The sequence below is a fragment of the Neoarius graeffei genome, chromosome 16 (assembly GCF_027579695.1).
Source record: "Neoarius graeffei isolate fNeoGra1 chromosome 16, fNeoGra1.pri, whole genome shotgun sequence".
Classification (NCBI taxonomy): domain Eukaryota; kingdom Metazoa; phylum Chordata; class Actinopteri; order Siluriformes; family Ariidae; genus Neoarius; species Neoarius graeffei.
The window spans coordinates 51,997,100-52,014,438 of record NC_083584.1 but is presented as its reverse complement, the minus strand read 5'-3'; the positions used below and the strand labels follow the sequence as shown (position 1 = coordinate 52,014,438).

Genomic DNA, 17,339 nt, shown 5'->3' with positions numbered 1-17,339 from the left:
CTCAAATTCCAGCTGACTGCTGCTTTCCTACATCAGACTTGATCATTTGGACTAGTGCTTTGGGTCATTGTCTTGTCAAGGTGAGCACCTTTCACAGGCAGGGGTGTAGTGGGCGTGGTACGCGGGGGTACGCCGTCCACCCACTTCTCCCGAGGTGAGATTCAAAAAAAAAAAAGCTGTCATTCAATGGCCTGAGTTTATACGCTCTACAGTAAGTGACACGTGCCTTTGTGCTCATCATCAATGCCCCCCCCCAATCGAACGTTACGTAAAACGTAGCGACGCAAAGTAGAATGCATTCTAAACGCAGCCGAGATATTAGAATTATGTAAACGGTTGACTCCGCCATCTGTCGGTTTAATGCTTTATGATCTTTGAAGTTCTAATGCAATTTTTGCTCAGTATAGGCCTATGATTTTGAATAGCCTAATAATAACAGTAGGGTCTCTCTCTGTGTGTGTGTGTGTGTGTGTGTGTGTGTGTGTGTGTGTGTGTGTGTGATTTCCGGGCGTTCATGGTAGCAGCACCTAGAGGGCAACAGAACTGATATAATCGCCTGCCTGGTCATCCTTGCGCGGATAATTTCACCACGTACTGTATTATATATATGATTTGAAATTCATAATCTTTGTGGCCTTCCTGTTTAGTGTTTTGTTGTACATCCAAAAATGTGAAATGACAATAAATTTAAAGAAATACTCAAGTCTTTAAGAAGGAGTGCATGGTAGGGCTTAACCCAATGGCTGCATGTCATGTATTTTGTATACGCAGGTGCCTCAATCGCGCCAGACTAAATGCTTGGATTTATTCGATTGGTGCCTTTTATAATAAATTTCAGCCCATTGCTGGTTTGTATGCGATGTGAGTGAGTGACGTGACTTTTTTTGAACTTCTGGACACATGCTGTAGCCACGGCAGTAAGTAGGCTAGTAAAAATATTGAATTCCGAATGCAGCTCGGCTCAAATGAACATGAATCGAACATGAACAAAGGTGTTTGTGTATCATAATTTCCAATATTTTGGCTTCACGCATGATAGTCCATGTTAAACCTATGCAAGGTTTATGTTGAGTTCCAGCAGCAGAGTGGTGCTGTCTGCGACGATGCATTCGGAAGGAGAAGGCGAATTTGTTCCTCTTTAGCCATTTCGGCGTATTTATTGGAGACAAAATAAACCGCGGCTTTTCGCCATAACAGTTGGGCTGTACTGACAAACACGAATGAAAATTGCACACATAAAAATGTCTGAAAAAAGTGTCTTCTTGTGCCCTCTTGTGTTGTTAAAAGAACGTAACATTTATACAAATCATTCATACCAAACATAGGCGACCAAACAAAGGCTACCGCTTCTGACATGATATCAAATCGATGACGTCACGAATCGCGTACCCCCACTTTAAAAATCTCCACTACACCACTGTTCACAGGGTATGGCATGGAGTTGCAAAATGGAGTGATGACCTTCCTTGTTCAAAATTCCTTTTATCCTGTACAGATTTCCCACTTTACCAACACACACCCCCAAACACATTCCTTCCAACAGTGTTGAGGACATAAACACTCCTCCAGCATCTTTTAATTTGTTCTGCACTTTACAAATATTGTTTTCTCTGATCCAAACACCTCAGACTTGTGTTTGTCTGTCAGTAACTGTTTTCCAGTCATCCTCTGTCTGAAGTCTGGGTTTTTTTCCCCCATTTTAATTTTTTTCTTCTGTTTATTGTCCAGTCACAGATACGGCTTTTTTTGTTTTAATCCCCCACTGGCTGAAAGGCCCGAAGGGGGATTGTCATGGTGAAGTCTGTCCATCCAGGAAAGGGTACTTCACCTTCTGAAATCAACTCCTCTCTCAATTTTTTGGAGGAATTTTACAACTTGGCAAAAGGCTTCGTTATAGGACAGCAATGCGCATATTGCAATTTCGCTTGCAATATATTGTTGTGGGGGATATTGTGCTCTCAGAGCACTCTTGTTCTTTGAAACCCTGCTTAAAAGACCAGCATCCCAGAGTTCTCTTCATTTAGAAAATGAAACTGGTGTTTTGTGGGTCCTGCTTAATAAAGCTGCTAGCTGAGGGCCCGTGAGGCCTATGTTCCTCATGACTAATGTATTTATCCTCCTGCATAGTTGTGCACTGGGGCCTCCTGCTTCTTTATCTACCCTGGTTAGAGTCAGCTTGTGGTGGTCTGTGAAGGGAGCAATAAGCCCCAGTATTTATTTAAAAAAAAAAAAGTGTCTTCTAAGCAATGGCCTAATGGTTAGAGAAGCAGATTTGGGACAGAAAGGTTGCTGGTTCAATTCCCTGGACCACCAGGAGTGGCTGAAGTGCCCTTGAGCAAGGCACCTAACCCCTCAACTGCTCCCCAGCCTGCTTTGGGTAAGAGAGCCAACTTTATTCATAAACTCAGCTAAATGCATGTAATGTAATTGTTTTTCAGTTTCTCACATTTGAAGTAGCCTTCATTTCTAAAACAACAATAGCCTGAAGAGTTTATGAATAAAACTGGCTCTTTCGAGACCATAATCAAACACACATGCTGATGCTCTAGATAATTTAAGTAGCTCAAAGGCAGCCAGTTTTATTGCACCCTGAAACAACACAATGTTTTTCAGCTGTGCTAACAACTGCACAAGGGATTTCTAATGATTTTTTTTTTTTAAGTCAACACAATATGCCATTGGGATGGAGGATGCTTACTGAAAATGGGCCTTTTTGTATGCCCGTGTAGATATTACATTACATTAAAATCAACTATTTCCAAGTATAACTCAAATACAACCTTACCATGGTCTAGCCTGTTATTTTGATCAATCGAAACTTTATTTTCTTTCAAAAACAAGGCAATTTGAGTGATTCCAAACAGTTGAATGGTAATATACATTGGAATTATTTAAATTACCAGTTCTCACTAAAAGATCTCCTGGCAAACAGCAACCTGAAGCTTGCATTATGTCTCCTGTAAGCATTTGTCATTTGTTTGCATTCCAGCAAAAATGCACATGTGGCTTTCTTGATTGTCTCCCCCAGATTGCTACACTACTTTAGAGGGCATCACCACCTGGAGGAGATCATGTACAATGAGAACATGCGACGCTCACAGCTAAAGACTCTCTTTGACAAGTTCCGCAGTGTTTTAGTTGTTACTAACCACGAGGACCCTGTCATCTCTCTGTTTCAAACACCACCCAAGTAGCACAAGTGCCTCATCCACCTTCCTGTACCAAAAGTTACACTGAATTAATATTTAACTGTATGCTGTGCATGCTGGCCATATTACAGATAATTTAAGTGCTTTAAATGAGATCCTAACACGCTTAAGATGAAAATGAAGGAAGTCATTTCACAAGATATGCCTAATATACTGTATGCAGCTTTTATGAGAAAATATTTTATCTTTGTCTTAGAACATGTGGTTTTGCACAGTTGAATAATAGTTTATTATTTGAGTCCTCCTGTATTGTGTGCCATTGGACAACTATAAAATGAATAGTTTTCTTTCCTATAATGGGATAAGAGATGATCCATGATGTGTTTGGATCAAACTGGACAAAAAAGTGTGCCATAAGTCCAGACCAAGATACTACAGCCCACAAGGGTTCCAGTAAGGAAAACAAAAAGTGGGTAAGGAAGGGTGCAGAAATCTCATCTCATTATCTGTAGCCGCTTTATTCTGTTCTACAGGGTCGCAGACAAGTTGGAGTCTATCCCAGCTGACTACGGGCGAAAGGCGGGGTACACCCTGGACAAGTCGCCAGGTCATCACAGGGCTGACACATAGACACAGACAACCATTCACACTCACATTCACACCTACGGTCAATTTAGAGTCACCAGTTAACCTAACCTGCATGTCTTTGGACTGTGGGGGAAACCGGAGCACCCGGAGGAAACCCACACGGACACGGGGAGAACATGCAAACTCCACACAGAAAGGCCCTCGCTGGCCACGGGGCTCGAACCCGGACCTTCTTGCTGTGAGGCGACAGCGCTAACCACTACACTACCGTGCCGCCGGGTGCAGAAGTACAAAAAATTTTACGTAATCTGTCTACTCATCTCTGAAATTACTAAGCACAAGCCACATTCCCAGACCTAGAGATTTATTACACAACATTTCACCTCTTTGGCTTTCATACATGATTATGCTTACAAATATTAGTGGACTGCTGCGGTCATGGTAATACTAAGTTTTTTAAAACCTTGTAACATCCCGTCTTGGCCTCATCAGACTCATTAACTTCCTACTGCTTGCTCTCAGCTACTCGGTCCACTACGCTAACACACGGGTGACCTTGCAGGTAAAATCGTAGTGGTTTGACGGCCCATTCTCCATGGGATGAGATTCCAATCCGAGGGGCTGAAACCACATCTCTTGCGCCTTGCATCATCCACTCTGTGTCTGTCTCTAGCCACATATCTGCATCTGAGGCCAGGTCCTTGCGATCAAGGCAGCGCTGGACGTCCAGGGCCTGGCACAGCTTAGACGGGCCATTACATAGTTCTCTGTCCTTCAGCATCTTGGAACCCTCTTTACGTCTGGATAGCCGCAGCCTCCTCATGACATCCTGACCCTGGAGGGGCTCCAAGGAACGTAACAGCACAGCTGCCCCTTCCCCTACATACACACAGACAAGTAAAAGTTAACTTGATTATCTATCCTCAAGGTAAGATGAGAAAAGGCTAACCAAAAATGTAAATACCACCATCAAGACAGCCTTTAATGAAGAACCATTAAAGAAAAGAGCACCACAAGCACACTTTTTATATTTGTAAAATTTCTCAACGTTTGAGCTTTCATTGTTAAAGGAACAGTCCACCGTATTTCCATAATGAAATATGCTCTTATCTGAATTGAGACGAGCTGCTCCGTACCTCTCCGAGCTTTGCGCGACCTCCCAGTCAGTCAGACGCGCTGTCACTCCTGTTAGCAATGTAGCTAGGCTCAGCATGGCCAATGGTATTTTTTGGGGCTGTAGTTAGATGCAACCAAACTCTTCCACGTTTTTCCTGTTTACATAGGTGTATATGACCAGTGATATGAAACAAGTTCAGTTACACAAACTGAAACGTAGCGATTTTCTATGCTATGGAAAGTCCGCACTATAATGCGCTGCCGAAGCGCGCAGAAGGTGTTAGTACGCCTGTCATTATAGTGCGGACTTTCCATAGCATAGAAAATCGCTACGTTTCAATTTGTGTAACTGAACTTGTTTCATATCACTAGTCATATAAACCTATGTAAACAGGAAAAACGCGGAAAAGTTTGGTCGCATCTAACTACAGCCCCAAAAAATACCATTGGCCATACTGAGCCTAGCTACATTGCTAACAGGAGTGACAGCGCGTCTGACTGACTGGGAGGTCGCGCAAAGCTCGGAGAGGTACGGAGCAGCTCGTCTCAATTCAGATAAGAGCATATTTCATTATGGAAGTACGGTGGACTGTTCCTTTAAGGAGCAGATCGACTCACCCTGGCTGGAGATATTCATGCAGAAATGGATGCCATAAATTGGGTAGACATAAATGGTGCCAGGCTTCATGAACATAGCTGCATTTCTTTCTGTACGCTTGCCACCAGCGGAGTGTGATGCCTGGTCTTCTCCACCCAAGTAGGCCTCCGTCTCCACCACCCTGCCTCTCAGCTCTGTGCTGTCAGAATGTCTGCGTACCAGCACCTTACAAACACATTCAATTTAATACAAATGCTTGGTTAATCCCACACTCCAGTGAAGTACTCTACTCATTCAGTTCAGTGAAAACATGCAAGCTAAGAACACTGTCAGCAAGTAGTGCAACTGTCCCATTAAGAACATTATCCCATAAGGTGGTGCAGGGGTTAGTGCTGTTGCCTAACAGGAAGAAGGTTCCAGGTTCAATCCTCATGGTCGACAAGGGTTTTTTTGTGTGTGGAGCGTGCATGTTCTCCCCATCTCTATGTAGGGTTCCTCCAGGTGCTCCAGTTTCCCCAACTGGCTACTCTAAATTGCCAGTGTCTGAATGGTTGAGAGGAGAAAACCTCTATAATAATCCAGTAGAAGGCAACAGGAGAAGAATTACACTACTGTAATAGCGGAGCTCCTGCGTGGGCAAGCGGCGCCCCATACGCATAGAGTGTAGGTACATAAAGAAACCCATCGACTTGTTTTCTGATGGTTTTGGTCCTGTGCATGCCTGCCACCATACCAGTGTTCTAGTAATTACCAGTTATGCGCGCTGCCTTGTGGCCAGTGTTAGTAACTGCCAGTCCTACGCACCGCCTAGTGGCCAGTGTTAGTAACTGCCAGTCCTACGCACCGCCTAGTGGCCAGTGTTAGTAACTGCCAGTCCTATGCACCGCCTAGTGGCCAGTGTTAGTAATTGCCAGTCCTACGCACCACCTAGTGGCCAGGGTTATAGCAGGTAAAGAAATAAAACAAAAGAGGCTGGCCATAAGAAAATTCTACAACCCGGAAACAGATGGGAGCTCCGCTTTTAGGCAGTGCCTAAATCTATACATTATCAATCACTAGGGACAATTGATTGTCAACAGCTGGGTTTCCATTGCAGTTTTGTGCAAAACAGAAGTATTTTAAAAATATCAATAAAGCAGTTGTGAATAGTGTGTTTTTCCCTTGAAGGATATACATTTAAAGCTGGGTTTTCTCCTCTCCTGATGACTCCAAAAGAGCACTCGTTTTTTTCAGAAAGGTAGCATTTCTATTTGCTCTTCAAGTCATGTTATGTGACTTAAATGCAAAAAGTGTTTTCAATTTTGCAAAATATTGACTTGTCTGAAAAACCACCTAATGCAACAAGAAAATATTTTACGATGTTTGGGTTTTCTTTTAATTGAAAATGAAATGTTTCCATTACTCAATTTTTAGTTTGCAATTTCAAATTGCACATTAAATAGATTAATGCAAACACAGCTAATTATAGAAATTGATAAGATTATTAATTGATACTCAAAAGTATAACAAATCTGGGAATATAGCCATGTTTCCATTAACCTACTTAACACGCAATTTGAAATGGGGAACTAAAAAATGAATAATGGAAATGGATGAATTTTGAATGAATTGTTCACGAGATGGTTTTTCAGATGATTCGATAAAGCAAGATTTCACAAAATTAAAATTTTTTTTTTTTTGCATGTAAATCACATGATATGAAGAGCAAATGGAAGCGCTACCTTTCTGGAAAAAGAGCACTCTAGGAGCTATCGCGAGAGGGGGAACCCAGCTTTAATCATAACAGTTCAATGGAGAAACAGACCATTCGCAATTGTGTTTTGCCAAAAAATTTTAAATTTCACTTCCAGTGCAGTTTTGCACACAATAGAAACCTGGCTTGTGTCATGGAATAATGCACTTTTCAGAGGAGCCATTAAGGACTAGGTTATACTTCTATGTTAACGTGTATAAAACAACTCAATTTAAAAAAAAAATCCATAATTCAGTGATTGACAGAATTGTGGATACTAATTAAATTGAAGTGCTTTGATAGAAGACACTTGATACTGCTGAATACAGATGGCTGAAAATGCTTTCTGTCAGAGTTGACATGGTTTGTAAGGGGCTGTGCAAGCTTTCATTTTTAAATTCTGTGTGAGCATCCATGCACAATGTCCTTAAACACAAACCATGCATGAATTATTCAATTTTATAACAAATTAGAAAGTCAAGTCGTTATGTGTAATACAGTGTGTGCGCAAGAGAGAGAGCAAGAGTGTGATATGAAACTAGTAGGGTGTGGAAAAAGCTTCTTCCTTTCTGACTGCATGGTCATGTATTGAAGAGGGCTGCAGGGTTCTGGCGGTTCTACAGCAGACCGGATGCCCTCGAACGCAATTGCTTTCATACATCTCACACCCATGCACTTTAACATTACAAGTGGTCTTAAATTACAAAAGATGGGCATACTTCCAGACAGAGAGATGCACTTACAATAGAAAGTTGTGCGACTAATTTGGGTGGCATTTCTGCTTAAATAGTCTAATGCTTTCTCTGGCATTGTTCTTTTAAGGCTTCATATATATATATATATATATATATATATATATATATATATATATATATATGAGGCAAGTGGTTGGGGCAGTAGTCTATTCTTTTAGTCAGATAACTACAGATAATGAGGCTGAAAAACAACTTCCAGATCATGCTGAGTCAGTACTGCTGCGTTAATAAAAAGTACAGCAAGGACCAGCATGTGGCTACATATTTGTTTTACCATTTAACATACAAAGCACATTAGTTTTCCTTTCCATAATGTAGTAGCAGTAGCTATCAAGATATTTGTGAATGAAATTTCAGAACATACCATACCTATTATCTTTGTGGGGAATAACTTATTCTTGAGGGGAAAAAAGTTTTGACAACTCAGCAAATATTCTAAATAAATGTGGTCTAATGCTGCAATCCATAATACTCGGAACACTGGGAAACCTGTCTTTCAACATGGAAAAGTGCAATAGAACAGTCTCATCTCATTATCTCTAGCCGCTTTATCCTGTTCTACAGGGTCTTTCTGATTTTGCTTTTCCATGTGATCAGCTGCAAACTTCATTTGTGCTTGGTGTCAATTTTGGAGCAGGGGCTTCTTTCTTGGATGGCAGCCTCTCAGTCCATGGCGATATAAAACTAGCTTGAGTGTAGACAGTGTTCCAGCTGCTTCCAGTTCATGGCAGGCCTGTGCCTTGGTGGTTCCTGACCATCTGAAACAATTTCTTCTCAGATGAGGGGACAGTTTAGGTCTTCTAGCAAAGTGGCTACACCTCCCAATAACTTGTAATTACATACACCTGTTTGAACTGATGGGCAGCACGATGGTGTAGTGGTTAGCGCTGTCACTTCACAGCAAGAAGGTCCTGGATTTGAGCCCAGCAGCCGGCGAGAGCCTTTCTGTGTGGAGTTTGCACGTTCTCCCCGTGTCTGTGTGGGTTTCCTCCAGGTGCTCCGGTTTCCCCCACAGTCCAAAGACATGCAGGTTCAGCTAATTGGTGGCTCTAAATTGACTGTAGGTGTGAGTGTTACTGGTTGTTTGTCTCTGTGTCTGGCAACTTGTCTGGCAACTTGTCCAGGGTGTACCCTGCCTCTTGCCCATAGTCAGCTGGGAAAGGCTCCAGGTTGCCCATGACCCTGCACAGGATAAGCAGTTACTGATAATGGATGGATGATCTGATGATCTTGGAATCTATGGTTGTTTAGAAACGGCTACAAGGAACAGTTTCTGTGTTTTATAAATCTACGATCCTCTTTCTCAGATCTGCATTGAGCTGCTTCGACTTTCCCCATTGGTTGGTCAATCCATTGAGTGTTGAATAACCCCTTTTTATGTTGGCACAGAGAAGTCACCAGATGCAGTCAATCATCACTAACAGGAAGTTAAGAGGTCTTGGCAAATTAAAATATTATACAACTTTCAGCACCATTGAAGTAATAATCTAAGTGTATGTATGTATGTATGTACAACCCCGATTCCAAAAAAGTTGGGACAAAGTACAAATTGTAAATAAAAATGGAATGCAATGATGTGGAAGTTTCAAAATTCCATATTTTATTCAGAATAGAACATAGATGACATATCAAATGTTTAAACTGTGTATCATTTAAAGAGAAAAATTAGGTGATTTTAAATTTCATGACAACAACACATCTCAAAAAAGTTGGGACAAGGCCATGTTTACCACTGTGAGACATCCCCTTTTCTCTTTACAACAGTCTGTAAACGTCTGGGGACTGAGGAGACAAGTTGCTCAAGTTCAGGGACAGGAATGTTAACCCATTCTTGTCTAATGTAGGATTCTAGATGCTCAACTGTCTTAGGTCTTTTTTGTCGTATCTTCCATTTTATGATGCGCCAAATGTTTTCTATGGGTGAAAGATCTGGACTGCAGCCTGGCCAGTTCAGTACCCGGACCCTTCTTCTATGCAGCCATGATGCTGTAATTGATGCAGTGTGTGGTTTGGCATTGTCATGTTGGAAAATGCAAGGTCTTCCCTGAAAGAGACGTCGTCTGGATGGGAGCATATGTTGCTCTAGAACCTGGATATACCTTTCAGCATTGATGGTGTCTTTCCAGATGTGTAAGCTGCCCATGCCAAACGCACTAATGCAACCCCATACCATCAGAGATGCAGGCTTCTGAACTGAGCGCTGATAACAACTTGGGTCGTCCTTCTCCTCTTAAGTCCAAATGACACGGCGTCCCTGATTTCCATAAAGAACTTCAAATTTTGATTCGTCTGACCACAGAACAGTTTTCCACTTTGCCACAGTCCATTTTAAATGAGCCTTGGCCCAGAGAAGACGTCTGCACTTCTGGATCATGTTTAGATACGGCTTCTTCTTTGAACTATAGAGTTTTAGCTGGCAACGGCGGATGGCACGGTGAATTGTGTTCACAGATAATGTTCTCTGGAAATATTCCTGAGCCCATTTTGTGATTTCCAATACAGAAGCATGCCTGTATGTGATGCAGTGCCGTCTAAGGGCCCGAAGATCACGGGCACCCAGTATGGTTTTCTGGCCTTGACCCTTACGCACAGAGATTATTCCAGATTCTCTGAATCTTTTGATGATATTATGCACTGTAGATGATGATATGTTCAAACTCTTTGCAATTTTACACTGTCAAACTCCTTTCTGATATTGCTCCACTATTTGTCGGCGCAGAATTAGGGGGATTGGTGATTCTCTTCCCATCTTTACTTCTGAGAGCCGCTGCCACTCCAAGATGCTCTTTTTATACCCAGTCATGTTAATGACCTATTGCCAATTGACCTAATGAGTTGCAATTTGGTCCTCCAGCTGTTCCTTTTTTGTACCTTTAACTTTTCCAGCCTCTTATTGCCCCAGTCCCAACTTTTTTGAGATGTTGCTGTCATGAAATTTCAAATGAGCCGATATTTGGCATGAAATTTCAAAATGTCTCACTTTCAACAATGATATGTTGTCTATGTTCTATTGTGAATACAATATCAGTTTTTGAGATTTGTAAATAATTGCATTCCATTTTTATTTACAATTTGTACTTTGTCACAACATTTTTGGAATTTGGGGTTGTATGTATGTATGTATGTATGTATGTATATCTTTAACCTTGTATGTATAATTTTGACCCTGCGTTGATTTCAGAAGACTCAAATTACAACTTGTGCACCAAATTCTTTTTTTCTCTTAAAGATGTTGTTGTACAAACATTCTGCAACAGAAAAAGCATAGTTTAAAGAAATCATTTCATGTCCATGGTGACACTGATGTCCCTGTATGTAAACATCTGTTTGCAACTGTAGGTAAACTTTTTAAAAAAATAAAAAAAAGATCCATATCTACATATAAAAAGACTTTTTAAAAAAAAAAGTTATTGCAGTCGTCAAAAATAGCCACATTTAATAATATAAAGCCACATTTCAACACAGATTTCCTTTATACTCAGTCTTTCTGTGAGCTAGCTAATGTTATTAGAATATACAAGCTTCCTTTCCTTCATGGTGCTCTAAAAGCATGCTATTAAAAAAAAAAAGAATCTGAAAATCCATTTTCTTGAATCTTCTTGCTGAATAACTGCTTGAGATTTATTTATTATTTTTTATTTGTAACTATTGAAATGTGCTAGCAAAGATGGCTACCAGTGAATAAAAGCCAGCTGGGCACGAAATCCTTTCACCTCAACTGTCCTTTTAAGTTTGTGCATGCATAGTAGAGTAGATATTATTTTTGGATGCACTTTTGGCTTTGTAGATATAGAAATAGCAACTGGATGCACTGAAGTTCAGGTGCTTTTATAGGTCATTGATGTCATGTCTGTAAGAGTGTGTGCTTCAGCTGGACAGGGACATCTCATTTCATCATCTCATTAGCTGCTTTATCCTGTTCTACAGGGTTGCAGGCAAGCTGGAGCCTATCCCAGCTGACTACGGGCGAAAGGCGGGGTACACCCTGGACAAGTCGCCAGGTCATCACAGGGCTGACACATAGACACAGACAACCATTCACACTCACATTCACACCTACGGTCAATTTAGAGTCACCAGTTAACCTAACCTGCATGTCTTTGGACTGTGGGGGAAACCGGAGCACCCGGAGGAAACCAACGCGGACACAGGGAGAACATGCAAACTCCACAGAGAAAGGCCCTTGTCGGCCACGAGGCTCGAACCCGGACCTTCTTGCTGTGAGGCGACAGCGCTAACCACTACACCACCGTGCCGCCTATTGGACAGGGACAGTGTTTGTTTATTTCTTTCAATGGGCAATGAATGGGGCTTTGGGAGTCAGTATGCATGTACAGCGTATAGACTACTCAAATCTTGCCAAAACTTGGACCCATTGTCAAAAGCAATCCCTAAAACAAGGCTTCATCATTGACAGTGATGTTACAGGAAATTAACACAACCACTGATACAGAGCTTCACCTGAAAGTGTCAAACCTTTTCGATACACACTTCAACTAGGGATGGCGAAAACTAAAAAAAATCTTGACCGACCACCGAGCCTCATTAGCCGGTTAAAGTCGGTTAACCTATGAGTTTAACAGGGATGCAAACGGCGTGCCTTTTGGCGGATGCCACCTTTTTCATGGCTGAATCGTGCAGATTTTTTTTTTGGGGGGGGGGGGGGCGTTGGAGTGTCTGAATAATTTCAACGGCATTTGCTTATTTAGTAATTTTAATACAGAATTTACTCTGATGAAATTATTCAGACACTCCAACGCCCCCCCCCCTTTAAAAAAAAAATCGGATCTGCACGATTCAGCCGTGAAAAAGTCGGCATCTGCGCCTTTAGTTTGTGTGGAGAGATATGATCTGCAATAACATGCATTGTTGGCTACAGACCGAAACATACTTTCAGAATGCACTGGCCAAGGCAGGACTAGGCAGGACCACCGAGCCTCATTAGCCGGTTAAAGTCGGTTAACCTATGAGTTTAACAGGGATGCAAACGGCGTGCCTTTTGGCGGATGCCACCTTTTTCATGGCTGAATCGTGCAGATTTTTTTTTGGGGGGGGGGGCCGTTGGAGTGTCTGAATAATTTCAACGGCATTTGCTTATTTAGTAATTTTAATACAGAATTTACTCTGATGAAATTATTCAGACACTCCAACGCCCCCCCCCCCCCCCCCCCCTTAAAAAAAAAAATCGGATCTGCACGATTCAGCCGTGAAAAAGTCGGCATCTGCGCCTTTAGTTTGTGTGGAGAGATATGATCTGCAATAACATGCATTGTTGGCTACAGACCGAAACATACTTTCAGAATGCACTGGTCAAGGCAGGACTAAATTCAATGTGCCTTCTAATAATAATTAAAAAAAAAAAACAGAATAGTAATTTGTAAGCTAAAAAGCCTGTGTCTACACTTTTCTCTCGCCGAGTGGCAGCTGTTTTCAACTGTGGCGGGAGGGCGGGACATGACTGAATGGGTGTTTCTGATTTGTCAGCTGTCTTCAACTGGGGCGGGACATGACTGAATGGGTGTTTCTGATTTGTCAGCTGTCTTCAACTGGGGCGGGACATGACTGAATGGGTGTTTCTGATTTGTCAGCTGTCTTCAACTGGGGCGGGACATGACTGAATGGGTGTTTCTGATTTGTCAGCTGTCTTCAACTGGGGCGGGAGGGCGGGACATGACTGAATGGGTGTTTCCGATTTGTCAGCTGTCTTCAACTGGGGCGGGACATGACTGAATGGGTGTTTCCGATTTGTCAGCTGTCTTCAACTGGGGCGGGAGGGCGGGACATGACTGAATGGGTGTTTCCAATTTGTCAGCTGTCTTCAACTGGGGCGGGAGGGCGGGACATGACTGAATGGGTGTTTCCGATTTGTCAGCTGTCTTCAACTGGGGCGGGAGGGCGGGACATGACTGAATGGGTGTTTCCGATTTGTCAGCTGTCTTCAACTGGGGCGGGAGGGCGGGACATGACTGAATGGGTGTTTCCGATTTGTCAGCTGTCTTCAACTGGGGCGGGAGGGCGGGACATGACTGAATGGGTGTTTCCGATTTGTCAGCTGTCTTCAACTGGGGCGGGAGGGCGGGACATGACTGAATGGGTGTTTCCGATTAGTCAGCTGTCTTCAACTGAGGCGGGAGGGCGGGACATGACTGAATGGGTGTTTCCGATTTGTCAGCTGTCTTCAACTGGGGCGGGAGGGCGGGACATGACTGAATGGGTGTTTCTGATTTGTCAGCTGTCGTCCTTACACCGCATGGCATGCCCCAAGCACTTACAACACAGAATTCCAGGTTCTCCGCTCCAAAATCGGCAGCTTCAAAACGATTTTTTTTTTTTAACCGACAACCAAAAAAAAATTAACCGGTTGACGTTGATTCGGTCAACCACCGGTCAAACGGTCATCGGTTAACATCCCTAACTTCAACGTTCTAGTACGCAGATCCTGGTCTTGGAGTACCCTCAGGACCAGGGCTCAATACATTTTTAACACTCAAGAACACTAAATACACTATATGACCAAAGGTTTGTGGACACCTTCACAAACCCAAATATTGCCCTTCCCTAAACTGTTGCCACAAGGTTGGAAGCCATAATTCTATAGGATATCTTTGTATGCTGTAACATTACAATTTCCTTTCATAGGATAAACAAACAATGGTGCTGGATACAAAGCGAGCTCCATGAAGACATGATGTGTTAAAGTGCATATCATGGGTAAATTCAGGAGCAAGATCAATGTAATTCTATTTTATATTAAACTTTGGTCAAATATCTGTAATATTCTGCATTCTCTGCAATTTTTTTACCTTGCGCAATACCAGAAAAATTCAGTTGAAATCAAGCCATTTGAGGCGAATTGGTCCGCCTTTGAAAAAACTTGGCATTTGGATTTCCCGGCAAACACTGATTTTCGTGACGTCGCGTGCGGGACGCCTCCCTCTGAATCCTACATCAGCGCTGGTTTGTTTGTGAGAAAACGACCTGGTGGTTTTCTGCAAATTTCTTCAACGTTATTGTGTAATTATTAAAATGGTTAATAGATGTATCGTAGGAGGGTGTAGCAACACCAATCTTGATGGGATTAGTACTCATCGTTTCCCAAAAGACCGGACAATGAGAGAGAAATGGGAGCGCTTGGTCTACACAGGCTGTGCACTGAAACCGTGCAAAGCTCGCGCAGCCTGCTGGCGCTTTGGCAGGTAACGTCACGAATCTGGCTCCAGACTCCCTTGGGATTTTTCCAGATGCGTTTTATTTTATTTCTGCTGTAGACAGATGGCCTTGTGCAAAATTACCCTTCTGGATGAGTGTGTAAAGGGACATACTTTCATATAAAAAAAAACATGAAATTGGTCCAGAATATGCACTTTAAAGCTGGAGTAGAAGAACTCGACTGTCAGAACTGGAGCCTCTTGGTGTAACATCAGTGTCTGATCTCATTGTAGCTGAATGAACACAAATCCCCTCAGCCACGCCCCAAAATCTAGTGGAAAGCCTTCCCAGAAGAATGGCGCTAATTATAACAGCAAAGTAGGGAATATATCTGGAATGGGATGCTCAAGTGCCCACAAACTTTTGGCCATATGGCTGGAAATTATAATTATTATAATAATAATAATAATAATAATGGGGCAGCACAGTGGTGTAGTGGTTAGCGCTGTCGCCTCACAGCAAGAAGGTCCGGGTTCGAGCCCTGTGGCCGGCGAGGGCCTTTCTGTGTGGAGTTTGCATGTTCTCCCCGTGTTCGCGTGGGTTTCCTCTGGGTGCTCCGGTTTCCCCCCACAGTCCAAAGACATGCAGGTTAGGTTAACTGGTGACTCTAAATTGAGCGTAGGTGTGAATGTGAGTGTGAATGGTTGTCTGTGTCTATGTGTCAGCCCTGTGATGACCTGGCGACTTGTCCAGGGTGTACCCCGCCTTTCGCCCGTAGTCAGCTGGGATAGGCTCCAGCTTGCCTGCGACCCTGTAGAACAGGATAAAGTGGCTAGAGATAATGAGATGAAATAAGATAATAATAATGGGGCAGCATGGTGGTGTAGTGGTTAGCGCTGTCGCCTCACAGCAAGAAGGTCCGGGTTCGAGCCCTGTGGCCGGCGAGGGCCTTTCTGTGTGGAGTTTGCATGTTCTCCCCGTGTTCGCGTGGGTTTCCTCCGGGTGCTCCGGTTTCCCCCACAGTCCAAAGACATGCAGGTTAGGTTAACTGGTGACTCTAAATTGAGCGTAGGTGTGAATGTGAGTGTGAATGGTTGTCTGTGTCTATGTGTCAGCCCTGTGATGACCTGGCGACTTGTCCAGGGTGTACCCCGCCTTTCGCCCGTATTCAGCTGGGATAGACTCCAGCTTGCCTGCGACCCTGTAGAACAGGATAAAGCGGCTACAGATAATGAGATGAGATAATAATAAACACTGCCCAGGTGGTATTTTGAAATAAAATAAAATTAAAATCCACTAAACTTCCATCACTACTCGTGTTAATCCTCCAAGCCTAAATTTAGCAGTTTAACCAGGGAGTTATCAATAAACTCAATGCTTACCTTACCCAAAAGGGCTTTGGCTAAATCAACACATGGCTGATTAAAGAAGTCGAATCTCAGCCTGGCTCTATTATCATCTTTACTGGGAAAGTACTGACTGCAGGTCGAGTCCTGATCCTGGCCCTCGTCTCTGTCCTCCAGCCGCTGGAGTCGCTTCTTTACTGTTTCACAAGCATTACTCTTCGACAATAACTTCCTCTTGAGAGTCGTCATGACCCAATAATTAACCAGCTACTTCCTTCACTTACACCAATAACGACAGTTAACTTTACACTGCTCGTCTCATTCTGATATCTTCACTCCCAGCACCATCCTCTCAGCTCTCTATTTCACTGAGCTCTACACTGATGAAAGGCTTATTATCAGCTTAAAGTCTGTATTTGCACATCACTGTGTTTCTCTTCCCCATAAACCATGCAAAGGATTGTGGGATTGTTAAAGAGACAGTCTCTCCCGAGTTCTAACCGCTGATGTGTTCACACCACCGAGCTCTACCGTCTATAAACTCTGGAGAGCTCATTCACCCCTTTCACATATCCCACAATCCACTGCGCAGTTGGGAACTTCCGGTGGCCAGACCAAGGCTGCTGAAGATGAGATAAGAAACCATACAGCAGTGCTTGAAAGTTTGTGAACCCTTTAGAATTTTCTATATTTCTGCATAAATATGACCAAAAACATCATCAGATTTTCACACAAGTCCTAAAAGTAGATAAAGAGAACCCAGTTAAACAAATGAGACAAAAATATTATACTTGGTCATTTATTTATTGAGGAAAATGATCCAGTATTACAACCCCGATTCCAAAAAAGTTGGGACAAAGTACAAATTGTAAATAAAAACGGAACGCAATGATGTGGAAGTTTCAA

The 17,339-nt window shown here is 42.7% G+C and overlaps 2 protein-coding genes across 10 annotated transcripts in view; one reads left to right on the top strand and one right to left on the bottom strand.

Annotated features, from left to right (window-relative positions):
• Positions 1–3,789, top strand: part of nprl3 (NPR3-like, GATOR1 complex subunit) — a 42,299-nt gene extending 38,510 nt beyond the window's left edge. For 7 of the 9 annotated variants that reach the window (XM_060943148.1, XM_060943147.1, XM_060943151.1 and 4 more), the window contains one exon: positions 3,029–3,786. In XM_060943148.1, the coding sequence (XP_060799131.1) occupies positions 3,029–3,194 (166 nt within the window). In that variant the 3' untranslated portion in view covers positions 3,195–3,786. Of the gene's footprint in view, positions 1–3,028 lie in introns of all 9 variants that reach the window. The other 2 variants (XM_060943146.1, XM_060943145.1) reach the window with 1 other exon arrangement.
• Positions 3,790–4,084: 295 nt separating this feature from the next.
• On the bottom strand, positions 4,085–16,936 carry mpg (N-methylpurine DNA glycosylase). The gene is made up of 3 exons (XM_060943154.1): positions 16,470–16,936; positions 5,472–5,676; positions 4,085–4,616 (listed from the first exon to the last, which is right to left on the bottom strand). The coding sequence occupies exons 1-3, from the start codon at positions 16,680–16,682 to the stop codon at positions 4,243–4,245; spliced, it is 792 nt and encodes a 263-aa protein (XP_060799137.1). The 5' UTR covers positions 16,683–16,936; the 3' UTR covers positions 4,085–4,242.
• Positions 16,937–17,339: the final 403 nt, after the last annotated feature.

Coding starts and splice junctions, on each gene's coding strand:
- mpg (XM_060943154.1), bottom strand. CDS start 16,682: ATGACGACTCTCAAGAGGAAGTTATTGTCGAAGAGTAATGCTTGTGAA. Junction 5,677..16,469: donor CCAAAGCCCTTTTGGGTAAG/GTAAGCATTGAG, acceptor TGTGTTTGTAAG/GTGCTGGTACGCAGACATTC. Junction 4,617..5,471: donor CATGAATATCTCCAGCCAGG/GTGAGTCGATCT, acceptor GTGTGTATGTAG/GGGAAGGGGCAGCTGTGCTG.